The 23982-nt window shown below is 47.5% G+C and overlaps 1 protein-coding gene across 1 annotated transcript in view; it reads left to right on the top strand.

Moving 5' to 3' along the window:
- Positions 1–2900: 2900 nt before the first annotated feature.
- Positions 2901–23982, top strand: part of LOC131696242 (probable tRNA N6-adenosine threonylcarbamoyltransferase, mitochondrial) — a gene marked incomplete at its 5' end in the record, with an annotated part of 114097 nt that continues 93015 nt past the window's right edge. The window contains one exon of the mRNA XM_058984794.1: positions 2901–3045. Coding sequence (XP_058840777.1) covers positions 2901–3045 — 145 coding nt within the window. The remainder of the gene's footprint in view (positions 3046–23982) is intronic.

Genomic DNA, 23982 nt, shown 5'->3' with positions numbered 1-23982 from the left:
ACTATTGAGATCCGTTATTCGCCAGCGGAGTTAGCTCTGAGGCAGGCTGATCGTAGACCTGCAATCTCGGCACTCCACCAGTATACCGGGCATCTGCCGTTTCTTGGCAGGGTTTTTCTCAGCATAGTGGCATCGCACGGGCGCGATGGAACGGCTACCAGCACATCCCCGCTTAGACTGTCGGTGTTGGCCTCCAGTCCCAGGGCCGCGGTGAAAGCTTCGCTGTCGAAGTGATTGGACGTCCACCCGCGTACCTGACAGGGATCTCCCGCCCTCGGATGCTGCACACCATAGTTGATCCTAAAGCGGATTGCTAAATGATCGCTATGGGTGTAGCCTTCGTCTACCCTCCATTCCATGCCTGGAACCAGACTCGGGCTGGCAAATGTTACGTCAATCCACGCCTCCACCCGTTTCTACGGAATGTACTAGTGGAGCCATTGTTAGCTAGCACAGTATCGAGTTTCGCAAGCGCCTCCATTAGCGCTTGGCCCCTGCTATTTGTACAGCTTACTTATGGCCGGACTCCAGGCAATTATAGCACCTATCCAGCCGATCTTCAGTTTACCTATCTCGGTAACCTTTTTGGCATCTGGTTTCAGTAGCCTGACGTAGGCTACTTGGGTGCCGGAGGGTCCCCCTCTCAAGCGCACAGAGGCCCGCTCGATTGTTACGTCGCAGTGCTCCTTGACGGCTGCGACGACATCGTCTGCGGTCGTGAACTCGTCCAGATGCTTACACTGGAGAGTCATTTCCGCCCCTAACGATCTCACCTGGGCGCCTTCACCCAGGACCTCTTGGGCCAATGCCTTGTATACCGCACTAGATTATGCGCCTTGCTTCAGCACCAAAAGCATTGCTCCTGTATTGGTGCGTCTCACGCTGCGCACGTCTTGCCCAAGGGCCGACAGGCTTTCGGCCGCCCTCATCGACTTTGGGACGTCGGCGTATTTGTCCTTGTCGGTCTTTAACCACAAGGCCTCGCCTCTGCCCTTGGCCTTCTTCGCATGCCGCGGTGCATCCGGTGTCGGTGTCGGCTTCTTCTTAGCGATCAGCGTCTAGGGGTTTACGCCCCCTGCCTCGGTTGCGCCGAGTTGCTGGCACCTTCTCTCTGCCCAGCGGGGTCATTTTCGCCCCGGTTTACCTCGACCAAACGGCGTTTGGCCGTGACGGTTACACGCCGTATGGTGTTGCTTTTTACACCCTCGCCTGGTGACTTCCTAGGGCGCTTCGCGTTCGACGTAGTCTTGCCCTTGCCCTTGCCCTTCGAGGGAACTCAGCCGCCGCTTCGAGCGAGTTGGCTGCTCCATAGAAGGGGAAGGGGAAGGCCCCTGTCTGGGTACCTATGTCGGCCTTCTTCCTTCCCTCCCTCTTGAAGGCCACTGTCTGGGTTCCTCTGTTGGACTTTTCTCCACACTCCACCCTCTTGGCGTAAGCCTGCTGTTCCTGTCTTGCAACACGAACAGCCTTCGGGAGTACCAGCAGGCTCTGTTTCAGCTCCTTGCTGATATTTTGTTTCGCGTTAGTGAACTCGATTATAGTATCGAGCTGCTCCACCACTTTGCGCATCGCTGATAGTGGCCCGTCCAGCGCGTTGGTAGAGCTATTTCCTACCACTGCTGGGGGGTCACTGGTGCTGTCGGATACAGCCCTCGTCTCTCCACTACTCTCCCCACTGGGGAGAGACCTCATCAAACCACCTTTAGCAAAGGGGTGTTCAGCACCTCCGTTTTTTGGTTTTTGTTATTTTTCACGTCGCTCATTGATCCCACGAGTCGCGCGAGAAAGAAAGGTCCGCCACGCCAGAGCTCCGCAGTAACGTGGTAAGGGACGCTTACTGTGGGGGTTGCCCAGGTATCCCACAGGCTCCGTTAACTCTCGAGCTTCTTTTTCACCCCCTCGATCACTCATCCCTCGGCACGGGTCGCTTCACGCCTTGGACTTGGGGTTATGACATATTTTGCTTTACGTGGTGACCGCGGCCCAGATCATCACAACCATCCTCCTTTACCAGGGCTTTGGACCTGTAGCTCTGGTTCTCAATAGTTCCAAGTACGTAGGTTATTACAGACATGCTACTATTGAGATCCGTCATTCGCTAGCGGATGACGGATACAAGGGAACCTAGGGAAGTGGCAAATTAGACAATCTGAATCTGCCGCCCAGATTGTCTTCGTAGGGGAAGAGTACTAAGCCCCGACTCACAGCTAACTCTCCGACTGCCATGGTCTGTGTGGAACTAGTAGTGTGCCGAGGAATAGTGCTGTAACCCTACTAAAGAAACTGAATTCTTAGTAGTTGAAATGAAGTGGGTGCTATGCACATAAACCCCTCTCCGAAGTAAAGCCGTAAGGTAGTGCCGGGTAGGAATCGCGCTCTGGGAAAGACCAGTAGTTTTTAGCGGATCGGGTTATGGCAAACTTAAACCCGTTCGCTGAGTAGGGTTCTGTTTTTTCGTACATTCTGAGTGCTTTTTTCAAAAGCTTTTTTCTGTCATCTGAAAAAAGCATGCACGCACACATACACACATATATACAGACATTGTGCCAATTTGTCGAGCTGAGTCGATTGGTATGTGAGACTCGGAAAATGTATTCAAAGTTTGAGCAAAACCTATACATTTCCATTGTAAGAATTATAAAAATCACTGCAAGGAAGTGACCAATTAGAATGAAAAGGGAGAGATTTAATTCCCTTGGAATAGACTTGATCTAAATGAGTTCAAATGTACCAAGCATTGAACTAAAATGAAGAACATTTTGAAATAATTTTGAGGACGCTTCCCAAAATTATCGAAATTAAGGATATGTCCTTTAAAATAGGGACGGTTGATAACCCTAGTCATATTGCATGCCTATTTGCAACACAGCACATAATACAAAAATTGCTAACAATGTTTTCAAATTTTCAGATTCGGCGGTATTATTCCACCAGTTGCTCAAGATTTCCATCGGAAACAAATCGAAAATGTTGTTCTGAAAACATTTCTGCAAGCTAATCTCCAGTTCAACGAGATAGATGCAATTGCTGTTACTAACAGACCAGGTAACATATAGTTATGTGATTTAGATTTTACAGTTTAGTAATTTTAGATTTGTTTTGATAGAATGGGTCACGTTTTGATTTTTTATTGTGAAATGGTTAGGAATCGAATCTTTCGCTACGTTCTATTTTTAATCGCAAGGGGATCGAAATCGCAACTACCCGCTATTCTAGATTTATGAAATTGAGTTTCGGATTTTTCTTTAGTTTTTTTTAAGTGCGATATTTGTGATTTTTGATGTTGTAGGGAGAGTCCATTCTACTTTTCTTCTCAAAAAATACACATACATGCAGAGCAGTGGCAATTGTGTAATTCATGCGGAGCCTCTTTTTATAATCTCTCGTATTTGCTTGAGCCAATTACCTACGTGCTTCTTATTGACGGCTCTGCCCGGAAAATCTGCTTCATGAATGGTGTTCGCGCGCGCACGTCTGGATTCTTCGGACACTTCTAAACACTTTCAATTTTATAAACGAAAAAAATACACTTTATTGCGCGAACTAAAAAACGTATTTTTTGGCGAACGAAAGACGTGTGTATCACGCGACGGTTTATTGGATCTGATTTATCCCTTCTACATATATAGATCAGCTGGCCGGCTGACGGGTAAAGCACAACGGCAAAAGGCCTGTTCGCCCTGGATCGGTTACTACCTGCACTCGTGTAGTGAGACAAACCAAGAAATGGTATGGGAAGGAGTGAGATCGCACTGATCGCAGATTGTGGATCATATTGGGGATGCACAAGATTCCCTGATTCTGACCTTCGTTTCTCGCTCGATCATATGCCGGCCGCCTTGGAATCTACTAGATTGCAATACTATAGCTATCCTATTCTGCCTACATTTATATGAGCTCAATTTTGTTTTGATTAACTTCGCTTACAACTAGTTCAAAAATGATACATAATGTATTTGGTTCTGTTGATATTTCTGGAATCGTCAACCTTGACCGAGTTTCGACGTTGCTTATATACTGCTGTTGCTGCTGCTGAGGTCTGCATCTGACCTATCTATGGTGATTTTGCTATTCTGCTTCCTGGATGACCTTGACACAGATAAACAGCTGATGTTGTGTCTGGCTGTCGATTGTGTGTTGACTTCTGGTCGCTAGTACTGGATCGGCTGCTGCTACGTTGACAATCTGCATGTCGACTGCATTGGAACTGCTGCGTGTATTTGATCGCCGCTTGCTCGCGGGTAACAAACATCTTGGTGCATCATCGGTGGTGATTAACTGTGCTGGATTATCTCGTTGATCTGCTTTCAGGTATGATTGATGGACCGGTGGACTTGCAGGATGGACATCGGATTGAACAGCGGGTCTGAGCCGCCGACTGGCTGGTGGAATGATGTTGGTGGGCGTCTGATTCAACGGGCCTGTGCCGCCGACTGGCTGACTGGTTGTCTTCGATGGTGGTGATATGCTGGAACATACATAGGGAACTTTTTAAGAGGAAAATGATTACAATAAAAAGACTTCCCTGGAACGGAGGCCCCTTGGCCTCCGCAATCGCCCTTTGGCGACGACGACCTGCATCTGTTTTTGTGATTTCTTCAGGTGACATTCCTTGGCATCTCTGAGATATACTAGGGTGCAGATCCATCTACGACGACTGCGACGAAGCCGCTACGTTGGTGAGACCGACTGGCGAGCTGGCCATGCCCGCTGACGATCGCGGCGTAGGGCGGGAAGGTTGAAGTGCGCACTTCCTCCTTCGAAAACGAATTTGATGATGTACCTCGAAATAGCCAAGCGTGTTTCTTGAATTAGAAGTTTGTTCGAACGAAGCGCGGCCGCGAGCACGCGCAGGCGCTGAGCGCCGATGTGGTTGACAGATCAACCGTACTGGAACTTTCTCGTACAAACAGATGCACCATGCATGCAATACAAAACCACCACCGAAACAACACAGTTACCTTAACTGATGATGAACAGCTTGAATAAGCGTTCGGAGCAACGGGAATACCAGAAGCTCAAGGATCAAGACGGAATGTGACTGGGAAAAAGACATTTCATTAGCTTTTTGAAATTCAAAGAAATACAAAACTTAACTGGTGTGCGGAGGCCTCCTGGCCTCCGCCGATGAAGGAGTCCTAGTTCTCCTCGGTTGGTAAAGAAATATTATCGCGGATGGGTAGCACGCATATCTTCGAGATTGCTCGTTGGTAGCTACCATCCTTTGTTCGTACTTTAACCACTCGTACATTCCCATCTGGACCTGTTTGAATCTCCGTCACACGCGCTAGGTGCCATTTCAACGGAGGCAAATTTTCTTCTTTGAGAACAACCATAGTGCCCACACGTATGTTGTCTTTTTGGCGTGTCCACTTCGTCCTATTGTGCAGATTCGACAAATACTGCGTCGACCATTTTTTCCACAGAACCTGTGTGAATCGCTGTGCCTTTTGCCAGGCGGACAGCCGATTTTCCGGGATCTCTCCAAGATCTGGTTCCGGAATTGCCATTAAGGGTCGCTGTATTAGAAAATGTCCTGGTGTCAGAGCTTCAAAATCGTCTGGGTCGTTGCTAACGGGGGTGAGCGGTCGTGAGTTCAGAATCGACTCAATCTGAATCAAGACTGTCTGCATTTCGTCGTACACCAAGGTATTCAAGCCAATCGTACGTTTGAAGAGTGTCTTAAACGATTTGACAGCGGATTCCCATAGCCCACCGAAGTTAGGAGAACGTGCTGGAATGAACCGAAACTCAATTCTGTCGTCTGCCGCCTCCTTTGCGACAGTGTTCTGGAACTGTTGGTTGTGAAACAGCTTGCGAAGTTCATCCAGCTCTCGTTTTGCACCAACAAAATTCTTTGCGTTGTCACACATTATCAGCTCGGGTTTTCCACGTCGAGCCGAGAAGCGCTTCAACGATGCTAGGAAGGCCTGCGTCGTAAGATCCGCGGCTATCTCTAAGTGTATCGCCTTGGTAGTAAGGCAAATGTAGACTGCGACGAAACATTTTACAGGCCGGCAACGACGATGTGGATAGACCACTGAAAATGGTCCGCAGTAATCAACTCCGACTCTTTGAAACGGCGAACAGGGAGTTACTCTTTCAGCCGGGAGATCAGCCATAATCTGGTCATGAACCTTTGGTCGAACTCGAAAACAAGCGACGCACTCGTGGATTACCTGTCGCACCAAGTTGCTGGTGTACACTGGCCAGAATCGCTCTCGCATTGCCGAAATTAACAGCTGCTGTCCCGCATGAAATAGTTTCCGATGGTAGTGAGTAACTACGATTTTCGTCAGCGGGTGATGTGGGTCGAGAATGTACGGATGCTTGCGATTCGGTGAAACTGATGCATGTCGTAACCGGCCGCCAACACACATCATGCCTTCATTGAGAATCGGCTTTAGTGACACAATGCGCGACGAGTCCCGCACGTGGGTTCGCTTGGACAAATCAGCAAGTTCTTGTGGAAAGCTTTCTTCTTGCGCAAGCCGAACCAATGCTCGCAGTGCATCGTCGAGCTCAGACGATGTGATCGGCCCATACCTTCTACAGTTGCGGTTGACAGCTTGTGCGTTGAACCGGAAACGGCGAATATAAGCCATAACGCGAACTAACTCCGACAGTGACGATCGTAGGTTGAAGATCTCACTGGGAGTGTTTGCCTGAAGGACTAACGTGGTGGTTTTCTCCTCCAAGTCAGCTGATGCAATGTCTTCTTCTCTAATCTGGCGGGGCTGAGGGCGATAGGCTTCTTCCAATAGCAACCAGCGAGGTCCGTCAAACCAAACATATTGGTACTGAAGCTGTGCTGGGATCATCCCACGCGAGACTAAATCTGCTGGATTTTCTACACCTGCGACGTGGTTCCATTCCATGGAGACTCGATTAGCGACAAATTGCTTCCATCTTGATGGCGATGACGAAAGCCAGCACTTAACGATCATCGAATCCGTCCAAAAGAATGATCTAACGGAGATGCGGAGACTTTGTACGACCTTTTCGTACAAGTGAGCGAGCAACAGTGCTGACGACAATTCCAAGCGAGGTATGGACTGCCTTTTCTTTTTCTTCTTCAGGTTTTCAAGTGGAGCAACCCGCGATTTGGATGTCAACAGCCGCACTGATACAGATCCAGTCTCTGTAACTGTCCTAATATAAATACAGGCTCCGTAAGCTGCTTCAGAGGCGTCACAAAACCCATGTAGCTCCTCTGCTACAATGTTGCTAGATATTCCAACCCACCGAGGAACAGAGAGGCTATCCAAACCAGCAAGGTTTCTCCGATACTCTTGCCAGTATTCCTGTAGCTCTGGCAGGAGAGGTTCATCCCAAGAACACTCTTGTTTCCATAACTCTTGGATGAATATTTTTGCTTGAATAATAACAGGCCCCACGAGGCCTAATGGGTCAAACAGTCGGGAGACGTCTGAGAGCACTATTCGTTTGGTGATTACAGCCGCGGAGTTCCAGGTTGGAATAGTGAATCGAAAGCTGTCGGTACTGGGTTCCCACACAAGTCCTAGCGTTTTGATGGTTGAACTAGACGAATCTAACTCTAGGATCGACCGATCGTCCCTCAACTGCTCAGGCACGTTCTGTAGGAGCTCCTTACTGTTGGAATTCCACTTGCGAAGTGAAAATCCTGCTGACTGTAAAAGCTCGACCAGCTGTTGGATCAACTTCCTTCCATCCTTCACGTCGTCTACACCTGAGAGCATATCGTCCACGTAGAAGTCCTGCTTGAGCACCTTAGCAAACTTTGCAGGCATTTTGTGGCCAGATAAGGCGCAGACGCGGTACCGTACGTAACGGTCGTCAATTCGAAAGTACGGACTGGCTCTTCGATAGAATCTCTCCACAAGATCCGTTGTAGCGGTTGATCCGTTGCCTGAACTCGAACCATTCGGTACATCTTGGCGATGTCGGCTACTATTGCAAATCGGTGGATACGGAAGCGTAACGTGATACTGAGGAGGTCTTCCTGAACAACGGGACCGACCATCAAGCCGTCGTTCAAAGAAATGCCCGTAGATGTTCGACAAGAGCCATCAAAAACTACTCGGAGTTTCGTGGTGGTACTGTCCGGCTTTAGAACAGCGTGGTGCGGTAAATAAAATGTCTTCCCTGCGGCGGTATCATCGATGACCTCTTTCATGTGGCCGAGAGTTTGGTATTCGTGTATAAACTGGGAATACAGCGTCTTCAGGTCTGGGTTAGCTGCAAATCGTCGTTCGAGTCCCATGAACCGTTTGAGAGCAGTTGCCCTTGAATCTCCCAATTTGCTGATAACGTATTCCTTCTTTGGCAGGGCCACAACAAATCTGCCATTCTCGTCTCTTACTGTAGTCTCCTTGAAAAACTGTTCGCAGGTGGTTTCTTCGACGGAATTGGTGCTGGCGGTTCGACAGGTCTCCAATTCCCAAAATCTGGTGAGCTGCTCTTTGATTTCCGCCGTCGAGCACACGTGAACCAGTGAACATCGCTCGCTATTTGTACTGTTGGGAACTCTTCCCGAGACTATCCACCCAAACACCGTATTCTGCAGAGTCGGTCCTGATGGTGTAGCCTTTTGTCGTTCATCTTTCAGCAAGTCCATGTAATATTCAGCTCCGATAATCAAATCGACCGGACCAGGCTCGTGAAACCTGGGATCGGCTATCAACGTCGAATCCGGAAGATCCCACTCGGCCGGATTGCAACTCGTCGTCGGAAGTAACACAGTCAGCTTTGGCAGCACATGGAACTGCATCTCTTCAGTGAATGGCGAAATGATCCTAGACCTAGGACCGACCTCTGCACTAACTAATTTGGTGGAAACCGATCGAGCTGATCCAATCCCTTGAACCGACAAATACGTAGGAGTCTCACGGAACTGTAGCTTGCTCGCAAAACTGGCAGTCATTAGACAGTGCTGGGAACACGAGTCTAGCAGAGCTCGTGCCAGCGTCGCTCTACCAAAACGATCTTTGATTGTAACGAGAGCGGTAGACAGAAGTATGTTGTGTGTAGGTGTGATGGGGAGTGCGACATAATTTTGACTTGTGGTGGGCGTGTTGGTGGCTGGAGATGTGTTGTTTGTGCGCTGCGAGCTGGCAGTGGTGGTGTGTGTGTGTTGGTTCGAATTGTGTTGCTTAGCCTTTGGCGGTCGCGATTGCTCGTCTTGTATCGGAGGTTTCGGCTGCGAGTGTGGAACGGAGGATCTGATAGTCCATGCAGCATGGAATGGTGCTTCTGTTGACAATGACGGCAGACCCCTCTTTCGCAGGAATTTGCATAATGTCCTGGACGCAGACAGTTTCGACACAGTCTGTGTTTAGCGACAGCCTCGACACGATCTGGAACGTTCATCCGTTGAAATGCAGAACACTGGAAAGCAGGATGCCACGATTCACTGCAGAATGCGCATCTGTTTGACGTTTTCACCACTGTGTGACAGACAGCTGGTTTCGAGGAACGATGATCGACGAAGTTGGATTTAGCAGGAGCCACTGACTGGAGTACATCACAATGATTGCGCAAGAAACCGAGCATAGCAGTATACGTGGGTACATCCTTTGAGTTGTGATGAGTTTCCCACTGCCGCAGCGTAGCGGAATCGAGCTTAGAACACAACATGTATGCGAGAATGGTGCTCCACTCGGAGGTGTTTTGCCCAATCTTGTCCAGCATCTGAAGGTTTTTCTCAAACTCGCTAATGAGACTGTTGAGTTTTTCATAGCTCTCTCTCTTGAGCCCTTCTGTAGCGAAAAGTGCGTCTAGATGAGCCTTCACAATCAACTTCTTGTTTTCATAACGATTCGCTAACATTTCCCACGCAACGTTGTAGTTTACGGCTGACAAGCCCACAGAACTAATCTCCTGCAATGCGTCTCCTGATAACGATGATCTCAAGTAGGTGAAACGGTCCATGTCGGTCAACTGAGGATTGTTGTGAATGAGGCTTTGAAAGGTGTCACGAAAGGTTACCCACTCGAAGATCTTACCACTGAACGACGGTAAACGGATTTCAGGTAGCTTCACTTTTGAAAATGTCGGCGTTGGGTGCACACCGAAAACATCATCTCCTGCAATTGACGAATGGGGACCTCTTTGTGATGGTGGCGTTGGTGGGGGTAGGAAATGTGGTAGCAAAGTCACAAGCGCCGCCTTCAGTGCGTAGAATCGATCACGAAATTCCTGCATAATACGATCATTTTCATCGTCCATATGTTCCAACGCCTCCTGCTTCAAGTCTGGGTCAGATTTAGCATGTTTCTGGACCTCAACATCTTCCAGCAGCAACTCAAGCTTACTCCGAACCACAACAAAATCCTTAAAATCTTCCTCAAGTCCATGCAGCCGAAGGTTCACTTGCCCGCTATCAGTCTCCTGGTCGTATTTCTGGAGAAAATGTTGCACGCTGTCGAAAGCCTTCACTATCTGGTGCTCCCGCTTACGAAGAGATCTAAGTTCTGCCATTTTGAATCACTGCACTTGGCCTGCACTCACCACACCGTTCACAAAATTCAAACCGTTTAATTGAAACAGCCACTGCACTCTTTAAAAATAAATTGACTGATCGACTCGACGCTCCACACTACTAATTCGCGAAACCGAAAATTGACAGAAAAGCCAAACTACAACAGAGGGAAACCAGACGGGAGGAAAGCAACAGGCGAAAAATCCAGCGGAACTTTCGAGACCAACTTTTATCAGGGACACACTTGCCAAAAACAAAATGCTCGCATAATCTTAATTATTTATTTTCCAGCCAACACAACATAACATGCGCCACATGCAAATGCGCCACCACACAAATATCATGCGCTATACTCCCTTTAATTCCGCTCGGAATCCCCGTCCGGGATAAATCTGCCGTTGCACGATGACCGCCTAATTGTTGTCGCCGCTGAATAGCTGCTGCAGAAACACGCGCTCCGATCCGCGATGGCGCCGAAGTCTTCTCACGATGGCATCAACTAGCGTCGAAAATGGTGATGCTCTTCTTCGCGCACTATCACCAGCCGCTTACCATGTCACTTGGCGGTCTTCGCATAGGGGTCAATGCCCGCTTGTAAAGTTCACTGACCGCACTTCAATCACGGAGATTGTCCACCGTTTTTAAACTGTCTTTTAGAAAGTGTCCGAGAACCACTTCACTGGATCGAAATCCGGCTCGAAGGACCAATGTTCGCGCGCGCACGTCTGGATTCTTCGGACACTTCTAAACACTTTCAATTTTATAAACGAAAAAAATACACTTTATTGCGCGAACTAAAAAACGTATTTTTTGGCGAACGAAAGACGTGTGTATCACGCGACGGTTTATTGGATCTGATTTATCCCTTCTACATATAAAGATCAGCTGGCCGGCTGACGGGTAAAGCACAACGGCAAAAGGCCTGTTCGCCCTGGATCGGTTACTACCTGCACTCGTGTAGTGAGACAAACCAAGAAATGGTATGGGAAGGAGTGAGATCGCACTGATCGCAGATTGTGGATCATATTGGGGATGCACAAGATTCCCTGATTCTGACCTTCGTTTCTCGCTCGATCAAATGGTAATTTCCCTTTGTTAGGAAACTTTAGGAAATTTTCAACAGCGGGGTAACCTGCAACATTTCAACATGTTTCTGTTCAGATGAATTTAACAACGCTAATACAGTTAACTCTCTCTATCTAGATATTTCTCTCTATCTCGATTGTTACGCAAGTCCTTTCAGATTACCTGTGAAAAATCCTCCATATCTCTATATTTTCTCCATCTCGATATCTCCTTATCTCGATGTATCTAGCTTGAAATTAACCTGTAATTTTCCCTCTCTATTCGACATTGTGATCTTTTCTTTCTGTTGCCACATCACATAGTTGATACAGAATGGAATGAAGATTGACGATTAGGGTATTTAGTCCGACGACTATTTGCTTGTTATGTATTGATATGTGGTTAGTAGAGGTATAGCATTAACGGATTGGATAAAATCAATAATGAATTTGTTCTCTTACAAAGACAGACATCAGGCATTGTAAAAAAAACTCGTGTTTGGCAAGTCCGATGCCTTAAGCGCAAACATTTTTCTAAAATACCACAAAGCTCCAAAAATTGTATTTTCTGTGCATAATCCTTGTTTAGATGGTTCTTAACAAGATATATTTTTTTCAGCGTTTCAAAAAAATCGATTCATGGTTGCAAAAAAATGGAGAAAAATGACATTTTAAAAATCGCTGCGGGTAAGACCGACACCCCAAAGTAGCAAGAGCGACATCCTTGTTAGCTTTCTTTTTGTTCAATTTTTTTCATTAAAAATGTGGTTCGATAGAAAGATGAACGGCCACTTTGTTTTCAGTAATGAGAGATGGCGTTTGGTCACGGCGTTTCGAAGGTCTATGCCTTCATCTTCTGGGCAAAACTACAATTTGAACAATAATTACATACAACATTCAATTTGCAAACACACAGATTACTTACAACACGAACAATATTATCTTAGTCAAGTTGGTTGCAATATTTAGACGGGAAAAACAACGCACTGATCTACACTGTAATGTCAAAATTAAGTTTGAATTTGATTTGAACTGCAAATTTGTTTGAATTCTGGCAACTTACACAGACGGTCCCCGCACACATCACTAGCAGACTGAGCAATGAAACGTTTAAAAAGCAAAAGTGTGTGTTGTAAACAGTATCGAGGTATGGAACAGATGGAAGTGGAAACAGCAATAATTTGACGTATGGGAAGCGAGCAGAAGAGAGTGAGCGAAGTTTATGCTTAATGAGAGAGAGAGAGAGAGAGAGAGAGAGAGAGAGAGAGAGAGAGAGAGAGAGAGAGAGAGAGAGAGAGAGAGAGTAGCACCCCAGAGTATGCTGCATTCAAATTAATAGTGTTAGTTCTGAAATTAATTGTTGAACCATCACTAAAAATGTGGCACATTTCCAAAATCTGTAAAGTTTGTAATCGTTTGTCAAGGTCTAAAATTGTTGTTTTTGATAGATCAAAGCTGTGCTCATTATCAATGTCATGAACCATTAGCGCTGTCTTTTTAAACTCGTCCGTATTGCTTGTCTCTCGCTCGCTGCTTGACGTTTTGAATTCATTGTACCGTTTTATGAGCGATCGGTGGCCAGACAGGCGCTGTTTGAGTTGTTGGGTAGTTAAACCTATGTAGGAACTATCACATCCTGTGCAGGGTATACGATAGATTACATTTCGTATTGAAAGAAGAGGAGTGGGATCTTTCAACTTGGAAAACAAAATTGCATTGGTTTTTGTACATTTGAAACCTAACCTTACATTTTCGTGATTCCTCTGAACGCTCCTGACAAGGGCGGGTGTGAGAGCATCTACGTGGTGGAGGGATCGATATACCGTTTGTTCGCTCTCGGGAGGGCGGTCATTTACTGTGCTGGGATTTTTGTTGACAAATCGATTGATCAGTCGATTTACAAGGGTGCTGGGATAATTGTTATTGCGCAAGTATTCTCGTACCGTTAGCTTATTTGGTTATCTGTTTTGTACGTTGATAGTCGAAATACTCTTGCAATGAACCCCATGGCTGTATTTAGCTTTTGCGTGAGCGGATGGAGAGAGAGAAAATTTAAAATTCGGCCAGATGCCACCGGCTTTTTTGTACCTGTCGGTAAAGAATCCTCTGCTCGTCCGTTCTTATCAGAACCATGTCAACCAAGGCAAACGATTGTTGCTCTCAATCTCACATGTAAACTGAATATGTGGAATTATAGGCATTCAGCGCACTCTTCACATGATCAACTTCATTAGCTGGGAGAGCGGTGATCAAATCATCCACATGTTTCTTTAAAAGGGGATAGGTATATTGATCGTCTTCAACACGTCATCTAGTAATGAATCCATTACTAGATCTGCCAAGGCAGAGGATAATGGATTACCCATTGCTGTTCCCGATTTCTGCCTGTAATATTCTCCGCGAAATACGAAATAACTGGAGGAGAGATTGAAATCGATGAGGTCTATGAAAGTTTTTTCATCTTTGATAGTTGTGTTTTTCTCTATCGAGCTCCAGTTATTGCACACCGCAAGTAAACAAACTAATGACATCGAACGAAACCAACACATGATTCGGGGGTAGTGTTGTGTTGTTTATGAATGAGCAAAACTCGTAAGAGTTTAGGACATTGTATTTGTTCTGATTGATCGATAGGCCGAGAATAACAGCTAAATACTTTGAGAGATCATATGTTGGGCAATTAATGCACGACAGGATGACCCTCAGCAGACTATTGGATTTATGTATTTTTGGAAGACCGTAACTTTTAGGGCATGTCGCGTGATGTTATTAATTGATGCCTGGTCTTTTTTGTTCCAATGGAGAAGACGTTTACGTACTAACCCAGTACACGTGCTATTAGTAGGTGTCCAAGCTACCACACGGGGTGCACTGGGGGCGAGTCGGGCTCGAATGGTGACGCTGCCATTAATACCGACTAAACTCCATTGGGTTCCGCCATCGTTCCCCCCAGGGACTACCTCTCGGTATTACTTCTGGGGGGATGGCTGTACTTGATGTACTCATTCACTCTCACTCACGCGTTCATACGTCCTGTATGAGGCTTACTTGGGTGCTCTCTCTATCGCACCTTGATTCACTCTCTAACACTCCACATGAGGCTGACTTTTGTGCTCACCTTTTTCGTTCCTTGCTAGGCTTATTTTTGTGCTCGCCTCTACCATACCATGTGAGGCTGACTTGGATGCTCTACCTATCACCTGGTTCACTCTCGATCGTGCCACTCTATTATACCCCTGTCACTCCCCCTGGCATCCCATGTGGGACATTTTTCTTAGGCCCCACTTCTGACATACCATGCGAGGCTGACTTGTGTGCTCACCTTTCTCATTCCTTGCTAAGCTTACTTTTGTGCTAGCCTTTACCATACCATGCGAGGCTGACTTTTATGATCACCCTTAACAAACCGTGTGAGACTGACTTGGATGCTCACCCTTTCACTCCTCTGCCACGCCACGAGGCATCGATAGCTAAGTCCCAACATATTACGCTACGACCCTCCCATCTTGGCATGAGGCAGTCCACATATACGCCTATACACTCGTTCTTCTGCCTTGCTTCGGAGTGGCTGGGTTTACCCCTTACGCGGTTGCCAGTCGTTGCGCCAAACCTGCCTGAGCATGGATAGACCATTCACTCACTTTTCTGCGCTCGGCTTTTTTCGCTCCAACTAACCAATCACTAGTTAGTTGTGCCCGTCGTCTGTTGCTCGGTTCGCCAAATTACCTGTAGCCTACTGGCCATCTGGGTGGTTGCAGTCGAGACTGCGTTCCACTTCTCCACCGATTGACACATCCGCTGAATAAGGGTATGAGGGGTTGTGTCCCAGCCACAGACATACGAACAGTATGTGTTCGGCAGTTTCGTCTACACCTGGGCAGTCCGGGCAGGCTGGGACCTCCGCGTGCCCGAAACTGTGGAGGTACTGTCAGAAACAGCCATGGCCTGACAGGAATTGTGTCAGATGGAAGTGAACTTCCCCATGGGGTCTGCCCACCCAGCTCGATATGCTACGTATCAGCCGGTGGGTCCACCTACCTTTCGAGGAGTTGTCCCACTCACGCTGCCATCTGGCGACCGAGGTCACCCTGGTGCGCTCGCGGGCTCTCCTATTTCCACGTAGCTCGAAGCACTCCTCATCTTCCCGAATCACAAGCCCGACTGGCATCATGCTCGCTATCACGCAGGATGCATCGTGTGATACCGTGCGGTAGGCAGATATCATTCTGAGGCACATCACGCGGTAGGTGCTCTCCAGTTTCTGTAGGTGTGCTCTTGACCACGACGGGTCGCCGTACCTGAGGATAGATACGGCAACGCCTGCCAGTAACCTACGTCTACTGGCGCACACCTTTGAGCTGTTGGACATCATTCTCGATAGTGCCGCAATAGCAGTTGTCGCTCTCTTGCATGTATTGTCGACGTGGCTGCCGAAGGTCAGCTTGTCGTCTATAATGACTCCGAGGGACTTCAGACTCCGCTGTGAGGTGATCACGACTTCTCCCACATGGATAACTGTTTGTTGTGCCGACTTGCGGTTGTTGACGATAACTACCTCCGTCTTATGCTGAGCGAGCTCCAGTCCTCTCGCGCTCATCGATTCCTCCACCGTGTTGATCGCGTGTTCTGCAGTTAGTTCTACCTCAGAGATGGACTCCCCGTAGACCTCCAAGGTACCGTCGTCTGCAAAGTCGACGATCTTGACTCCAGGAGGGAGCTTCAGTCTCAGAACCCCGTCATACATGAGGTTCCATAGCACCGGGCCTAGGATCGAGCCCTGCGGAACTCCGGCGGTGATCGGAACCCTTTTCTGACCGGCATCGGTCTCGTATAGCAGTACGCGGTTCTGGAAGTAGCTTTCCAGGATCCGGTACAGACCCACCGGTAGGCTAAGCCAGTGTAACGAGAGCGCGATGACATCCCAGCTTGCGCTGTTGAATGCGTTCTTCACGTCAAGTGTCACTAACGCACAATACCTTTTTTTTATTTTATTAACGACACTTTACACCGGCAGGTGCATTCGTGTCAAATAAGAAAAAAAAACATTACATTTCAACATAACATTCAATCAAAACGTATACTCATCTGTTTCCATCTATTTGGTGTTGCTGCTTCGTCGTTCTTTCTTTTGAATCTTGCGCTTTATTCGTACGCATGCCATCTCTATCCTTAATCACTTATTGTTACATATTTCGATACCACTTATTTGTTTTCTGTATTCTTCTTAGTTGCTCTTTCTGTTTCATCCACTTCATATGGTTCTAGCGATTTTTCTTCGTTTTCTTCAGCACTTTTAGATCCGCTACTTTTATAAATCTTCATATCTTCTTCGCTTTGTTTTCATCTGCTGCACTCACTCTTTCATCTTCATGATTTTTCGACACTTTTGTTTATACTTCTTCACTTCTCAGCCTTCCCGCAATCCTCACCGTCTGCGTCTACTTCTCCTTTAGTTTTCTTCCGGAACCTTCATGCTTTTTATCTGCCTTTTCTTCTACTCCGTGTCCATTATCTCCTTCTTCACAATCTTCGATGTAGATCTGCTTCTCTCAGGAACTCAAGCAGTCGTTTTTCGCTGTCTGAATCGTTGCCGCACGTATGCTAGTCTGATCAATGTTGAATTTTCTTCTAGAGGCTTCAAATTTTCTGCACTGCAGGATCACGTTCACGACCGTCCCGCAACATTCACAAATCGGCGGCGATGCTTTTTTTTAGTAGGAACTCGTGTGTTAGTCTGGTGTGGCCGATTCGAAGCCGAGTCAGCACTCGGTGGAGTTCTTCTGGTCAAGCCACGTTTTTGTAACAAATTTTATTTCTCTAAGTTTAACGTCTGTTAATTGCGCCCATCTAGCTTCCCAAAGTTGATGAAGCGTATGGGTTGTCGCTTTTATGGCATCTTTCTTTGGAATGGCGATATTTAGGGGCGTGATGCTTCGAGCTTCCCCGGCGAGTGGATCGGCTTCTTCGTTGCCACGGACGCCCATCTGGACCTGTTTGAATCTCCGTCACACGCGCTAGGTGCCATTTCAACGGAGGCAAATTTTCTTCTTTGAGAACAACCATAGTGCCCACACGTATGTTGTCTTTTTGGCGTGTCCACTTCGTCCTATTGTGCAGATTCGACAAATACTGCGTCGACCATTTTTTCCACAGAACCTGTGTGAATCGCTGTGCCTTTTGCCAGGCGGACAGCCGATTTTCCGGGATCTCTCCAAGATCTGGTTCCGGAATTGCCATTAAGGGTCGCTGTATTAGAAAATGTCCTGGTGTCAGAGCTTCAAAATCGTCTGGGTCGTTGCTAACGGGGGTGAGCGGTCGTGAGTTCAGAATCGACTCAATCTGAATCAAGACTGTCTGCATTTCGTCGTACACCAAGGTATTCAAGCCAATCGTACGTTTGAAGAGTGTCTTAAACGATTTGACAGCGGATTCCCATAGCCCACCGAAGTTAGGAGAACGTGCTGGAATGAACCGAAACTCAATTCTGTCGTCTGCCGCCTCCTTTGCGACAGTGTTCTGGAACTGTTGGTTGTGAAACAGCTTGCGAAGTTCATCCAGCTCTCGTTTTGCACCAACAAAATTCTTTGCGTTGTCACACATTATCAGCTCGGGTTTTCCACGTCGAGCCGAGAAGCGCTTCAACGATGCTAGGAAGGCCTGCGTCGTAAGATCCGCGGCTATCTCTAAGTGTATCGCCTTGGTAGTAAGGCAATTGTAGACTGCGACGAAACATTTTACAGGCCGGCAACGACGATGTGGATAGACCACTGAAAATGGTCCGCAGTAATCAACTCCGACTCTTTGAAACGGCGAACAGGGAGTTACTCTTTCAGCCGGGAGATCAGCCATAATCTGGTCATGAACCTTTGGTCGAACTCGAAAACAAGCGACGCACTCGTGGATTACCTGTCGCACCAAGTTGCTGGTGTACACTGGCCAGAATCGCTCTCGCATTGCCGAAATTAACAGCTGCTGTCCCGCATGAAATAGTTTCCGATGGTAGTGAGTAACTACGATTTTCGTCAGCGGGTGATGTGGGTCGAGAATGTACGGATGCTTGCGATTCGGTGAAACTGATGCATGTCGTAACCGGCCGCCAACACACATCATGCCTTCATTGAGAATCGGCTTTAGTGACACAATGCGCGACGAGTCCCGCACGTGGGTTCGCTTGGACAAATCAGCAAGTTCTTGTGGAAAGCTTTCTTCTTGCGCAAGCCGAACCAATGCTCGCAGTGCATCGTCGAGCTCAGACGATGTGATCGGCCCATACCTTCTACAGTTGCGGTTGACAGCTTGTGCGTTGAACCGGAAACGGCGAATATAAGCCATAACGCGAACTAACTCCGACAGTGACGATCGTAGGTTGAAGATCTCACTGGGAGTGTTTGCCTGAAGGACTAACGTGGTGGTTTTCTCCTCCAAGTCAGCTGATGCAATGTCTTCTTCTCTAATCTGGCGGGGCTGAGGGCGATAGGCTTCTTCCAATAGCAACCAGCGAGGTCCGTCAAACCAAACATATTGGTACTGAAGCTGTGCTGGGATCATCCCACGCGAGACTAAATCTGCTGGATTTTCTACACCTGCGACGTGGTTCCATTCCATGGAGACTCGATTAGCGACAAATTGCTTCCATCTTGATGGCGATGACGAAAGCCAGCACTTAACGATCATCGAATCCGTCCAAAAGAATGATCTAACGGAGATGCGGAGACTTTGTACGACCTTTTCGTACAAGTGAGCGAGCAACAGTGCTGACGACAATTCCAAGCGAGGTATGGACTGCCTTTTCTTTTTCTTCTTCAGGTTTTCAAGTGGAGCAACCCGCGATTTGGATGTCAACAGCCGCACTGATACAGATCCAGTCTCTGTAACTGTCCTAATATAAATACAGGCTCCGTAAGCTGCTTCAGAGGCGTCACAAAACCCATGTAGCTCCTCTGCTACAATGTTGCTAGATATTCCAACCCACCGAGGAACAGAGAGGCTATCCAAACCAGCAAGGTTTCTCCGATACTCTTGCCAGTATTCCTGTAGCTCTGGCAGGAGAGGTTCATCCCAAGAACACTCTTGTTTCCATAACTCTTGGATGAATATTTTTGCTTGAATAATAACAGGCCCCACGAGGCCTAATGGGTCAAACAGTCGGGAGACGTCTGAGAGCACTATTCGTTTGGTGATTACAGCCGCGGAGTTCCAGGTTGGAATAGTGAATCGAAAGCTGTCGGTACTGGGTTCCCACACAAGTCCTAGCGTTTTGATGGTTGAACTAGACGAATCTAACTCTAGGATCGACCGATCGTCCCTCAACTGCTCAGGCACGTTCTGTAGGAGCTCCTTACTGTTGGAATTCCACTTGCGAAGTGAAAATCCTGCTGACTGTAAAAGCTCGACCAGCTGTTGGATCAACTTCCTTCCATCCTTCACGTCGTCTACACCTGAGAGCATATCGTCCACGTAGAAGTCCTGCTTGAGCACCTTAGCAGCATCTGGATGCGTTTCCTCTCCTTCCTCGGCTAAACTTTGCAGGCATTTTGTGGCCAGATAAGGCGCAGACGCGGTACCGTACGTAACGGTCGTCAATTCGAAAGCACGGACTGGCTCTTCGATAGAATCTCTCCACAAGATCCGTTGTAGCGGTTGATCCGTTGCCTGAATTCGAACCATTCGGTACATCTTGGCGATGTCGGCTACTATTGCAAATCGGTGGATACGGAAGCGTAACGTGATACTGAGGAGGTCTTCCTGAACAACGGGACCGACCATCAAGCCGTCGTTCAAAGAAATGCCCGTAGATGTTCGACAAGAGCCATCAAAAACTACTCGGAGTTTCGTGGTGGTACTGTCCGGCTTTAGAACAGCGTGGTGCGGTAAATAAAATGTCTTCCCTGCGGCGGTATCATCGATGACCTCTTTCATGTGGCCGAGAGTTTGGTATTCGTGTATAAACTGGGAATACAGCGTCTTCAGGTCTGGGTTAGCTGCAAATCGTCGTTCGAGTCCCATGAACCGTTTGAGAGCAGTTGCCCTTGAATCTCCCAATTTGCTGATAACGTATTCCTTCTTTGGCAGGGCCACAACAAATCTGCCATTCTCGTCTCTTACTGTAGTCTCCTTGAAAAACTGTTCGCAGGTGGTTTCTTCGACGGAATTGGTGCTGGCGGTTCGACAGGTCTCCAATTCCCAAAATCTGGTGAGCTGCTCTTTGATTTCCGCCGTCGAGCACACGTGAACCAGTGAACATCGCTCGCTATTTGTACTGTTGGGAACTCTTCCCGAGACTATCCACCCAAACACCGTATTCTGCAGAGTCGGTCCTGATGGTGTAGCCTTTTGTCGTTCATCTTTCAGCAAGTCCATGTAATATTCAGCTCCGATAATCAAATCGACCGGACCAGGCTCGTGAAACCTGGGATCGGCTATCAACGTCGAATCCGGAAGATCCCACTCGGCCGGATTGCAACTCGTCGTCGGAAGTAACACAGTCAGCTTTGGCAGCACATGGAACTGCATCTCTTCAGTGAATGGCGAAATGATCCTAGACCTAGGACCGACCTCTGCACTAACTAATTTGGTGGAAACCGATCGAGCTGATCCAATCCCTTGAACCGACAAATACGTAGGAGTCTCACGGAACTGTAGCTTGCTCGCAAAACTGGCAGTCATTAGACAGTGCTGGGAACACGAGTCTAGCAGAGCTCGTGCCAGCGTCGCTCTACCAAAACGATCTTTGATTGTAACGAGAGCGGTAGACAGAAGTATGTTGTGTGTAGGTGTGATGGGGAGTGCGACATAATTTTGACTTGTGGTGGGCGTGTTGGTGGCTGGAGATGTGTTGTTTGTGCGCTGCGAGCTGGCAGTGGTGGTGTGTGTGTGTTGGTTCGAATTGTGTTGCTTAGCCTTTGGCGGTCGCGATTGCTCGTCTTGTATCGGAGGTTTCGGCTGCGAGTGTGGAACGGAGGATCTGATAGTCCATGCAGCATGGAATGGTGCTTCTGTTGACAATGACGGCAGACCCCTCTTTCGCAGGAATTTGCATAATGTCCTGGACGCAGACAGTTTCGACACAGTCTGTGTTTAGCGACAGCCTCGACACGATCTGGAACGTTCATCCGTTGAAATGCAGAACACTGGAAAGCAGGATGCCACGATTCACTGCAGAATGCGCATCTGTTTGACGTTTTCACCACTGTGTGACAGACAGCTGGTTTCGAGGAACGATGATCGACGAAGTTGGATTTAGCAGGAGCCACTGACTGGAGTACATCACAATGATTGCGCAAGAAACCGAGCATAGCAGTATACGTGGGTACATCCTTTGAGTTGTGATGAGTTTCCCACTGCCGCAGCGTATCGGAATCGAGCTTAGAACACAACATGTATGCGAGAATGGTGCTCCACTCGGAGGTGTTTTGCCCAATCTTGTCCAGCATCTGAAGGTTTTTCTCAAACTCGCTAATGAGACTGTTGAGTTTTTCATTGAGTTTTTGAGCCCTTCTGTAGCGAAAAGTGCGTCTAGATGAGCCTTCACAATCAACTTCTTGTTTTCATAACGATTCGCTAACATTTCCCACGCAACGTTGTAGTTTACGGCTGACAAGCCCACAGAACTAATCTCCTGCAATGCGTCTCCTGATAACGATGATCTCAAGTAGGTGAAACGGTCCATGTCGGTCAACTGAGGATTGTTGTGAATGAGGCTTTGAAAGGTGTCACGAAAGGTTACCCACTCGAAGATCTTACCACTGAACGACGGTAAACGGATTTCAGGTAGCTTCACTTTTGAAAATGTCGGCGTTGGGTGCACACCGAAAACATCATCTCCTGCAATTGACGAATGGGGACCTCTTTGTGATGGTGGCGTTGGTGGGGGTAGGAAATGTGGTAGCAAAGTCACAAGCGCCGCCTTCAGTGCGTAGAATCGATCACGAAATTCCTGCATAATACGATCATTTTCATCGTCCATATGTTCCAACGCCTCCTGCTTCAAGTCTGGGTCAGATTTAGCATGTTTCTGGACCTCAACATCTTCCAGCAGCAACTCAAGCTTACTCCGAACCACAACAAAATCCTTAAAATCTTCCTCAAGTCCATGCAGCCGAAGGTTCACTTGCCCGCTATCAGTCTCCTGGTCGTATTTCTGGAGAAAATGTTGCACGCTGTCGAAAGCCTTCACTATCTGGTGCTCCCGCTTACGAAGAGATCTAAGTTCTGCCATTTTGAATCACTGCACTTGGCCTGCACTCACCACACCGTTCACAAAATTCAAACCGTTTAATTGAAACAGCCACTGCACTCTTTAAAAATAAATTGACTGATCGACTCGACGCTCCACACTACTAATTCGCGAAACCGAAAATTGATAGAAAAGCCAAACTACAACAGAGGGAAACCAGACGGGAGGAAAGCAACAGGCGAAAAATCCAGCGGAACTTTCGAGACCAACTTTTATCAGGGACACACTTGCCAAAAACAAAATGCTCGCATAATCTTAATTATTTATTTTCCAGCCAACACAACATAACATGCGCCACATGCAAATGCGCCACCACACAAATATCATGCGCTATACTCCCTTTAATTCCGCTCGGAATCCCCGTCCGGGATAAATCTGCCGTTGCACGATGACCGCCTAATTGTTGTCGCCGCTGAATAGCTGCTGCAGAAACACGCGCTCCGATCCGCGATGGCGCCGAAGTCTTCTCACGATGGCATCAACTAGCGTCGAAAATGGTGATGCTCTTCTTCGCGCACTATCACCAGCCGCTTACCATGTCACTTGGCGGTCTTCGCATAGGGGTCAATGCCCGCTTGTAAAGTTCACTGACCGCACTTCAATCACGGAGATTGTCCACCGTTTTTAAACTGTCTTTTAGAAAGTGTCCGAGAACCACTTCACTGGATCGAAATCCGGCTCGAAGGACCAATGTTCGCGCGCGCACGTCTGGATTCTTCGGACACTTCTAAACACTTTCAATTTTATAAACGAAAAAAATACACTTTATTGCGCGAACTAAAAAACGTATTTTTTGGCGAACGAAAGACGTGTGTATCACGCGACGGTTTATTGGATCTGATTTATCCCTTCTACATATAAAGATCAGCTGGCCGGCTGACGGGTAAAGCACAACGGCAAAAGGCCTGTTCGCCCTGGATCGGTTACTACCTGCACTCGTGTAGTGAGACAAACCAAGAAATGGTATGGGAAGGAGTGAGATCGCACTGATCGCAGATTGTGGATCATATTGGGGATGCACAAGATTCCCTGATTCTGACCTTCGTTTCTCGCTCGATCAAATGGTAATTTCCCTTTGTTAGGAAACTTTAGGAAATTTTCAACAGCGGGGTAACCTGCAACATTTCAACATGTTTCTGTTCAGATGAATTTAACAACGCTAATACAGTTAACTCTCTCTCTATCTAGATATTTCTCTCTATCTCGATTGTTACGCAAGT

Source organism: Topomyia yanbarensis, unplaced genomic scaffold, assembly GCF_030247195.1.
Source record: "Topomyia yanbarensis strain Yona2022 unplaced genomic scaffold, ASM3024719v1 HiC_scaffold_98, whole genome shotgun sequence".
NCBI classification, from domain to species: domain Eukaryota; kingdom Metazoa; phylum Arthropoda; class Insecta; order Diptera; family Culicidae; genus Topomyia; species Topomyia yanbarensis.
The sequence above is the reverse complement of the archived record's forward strand: the minus strand, read 5'-3'. Positions and strand labels throughout refer to the sequence as shown.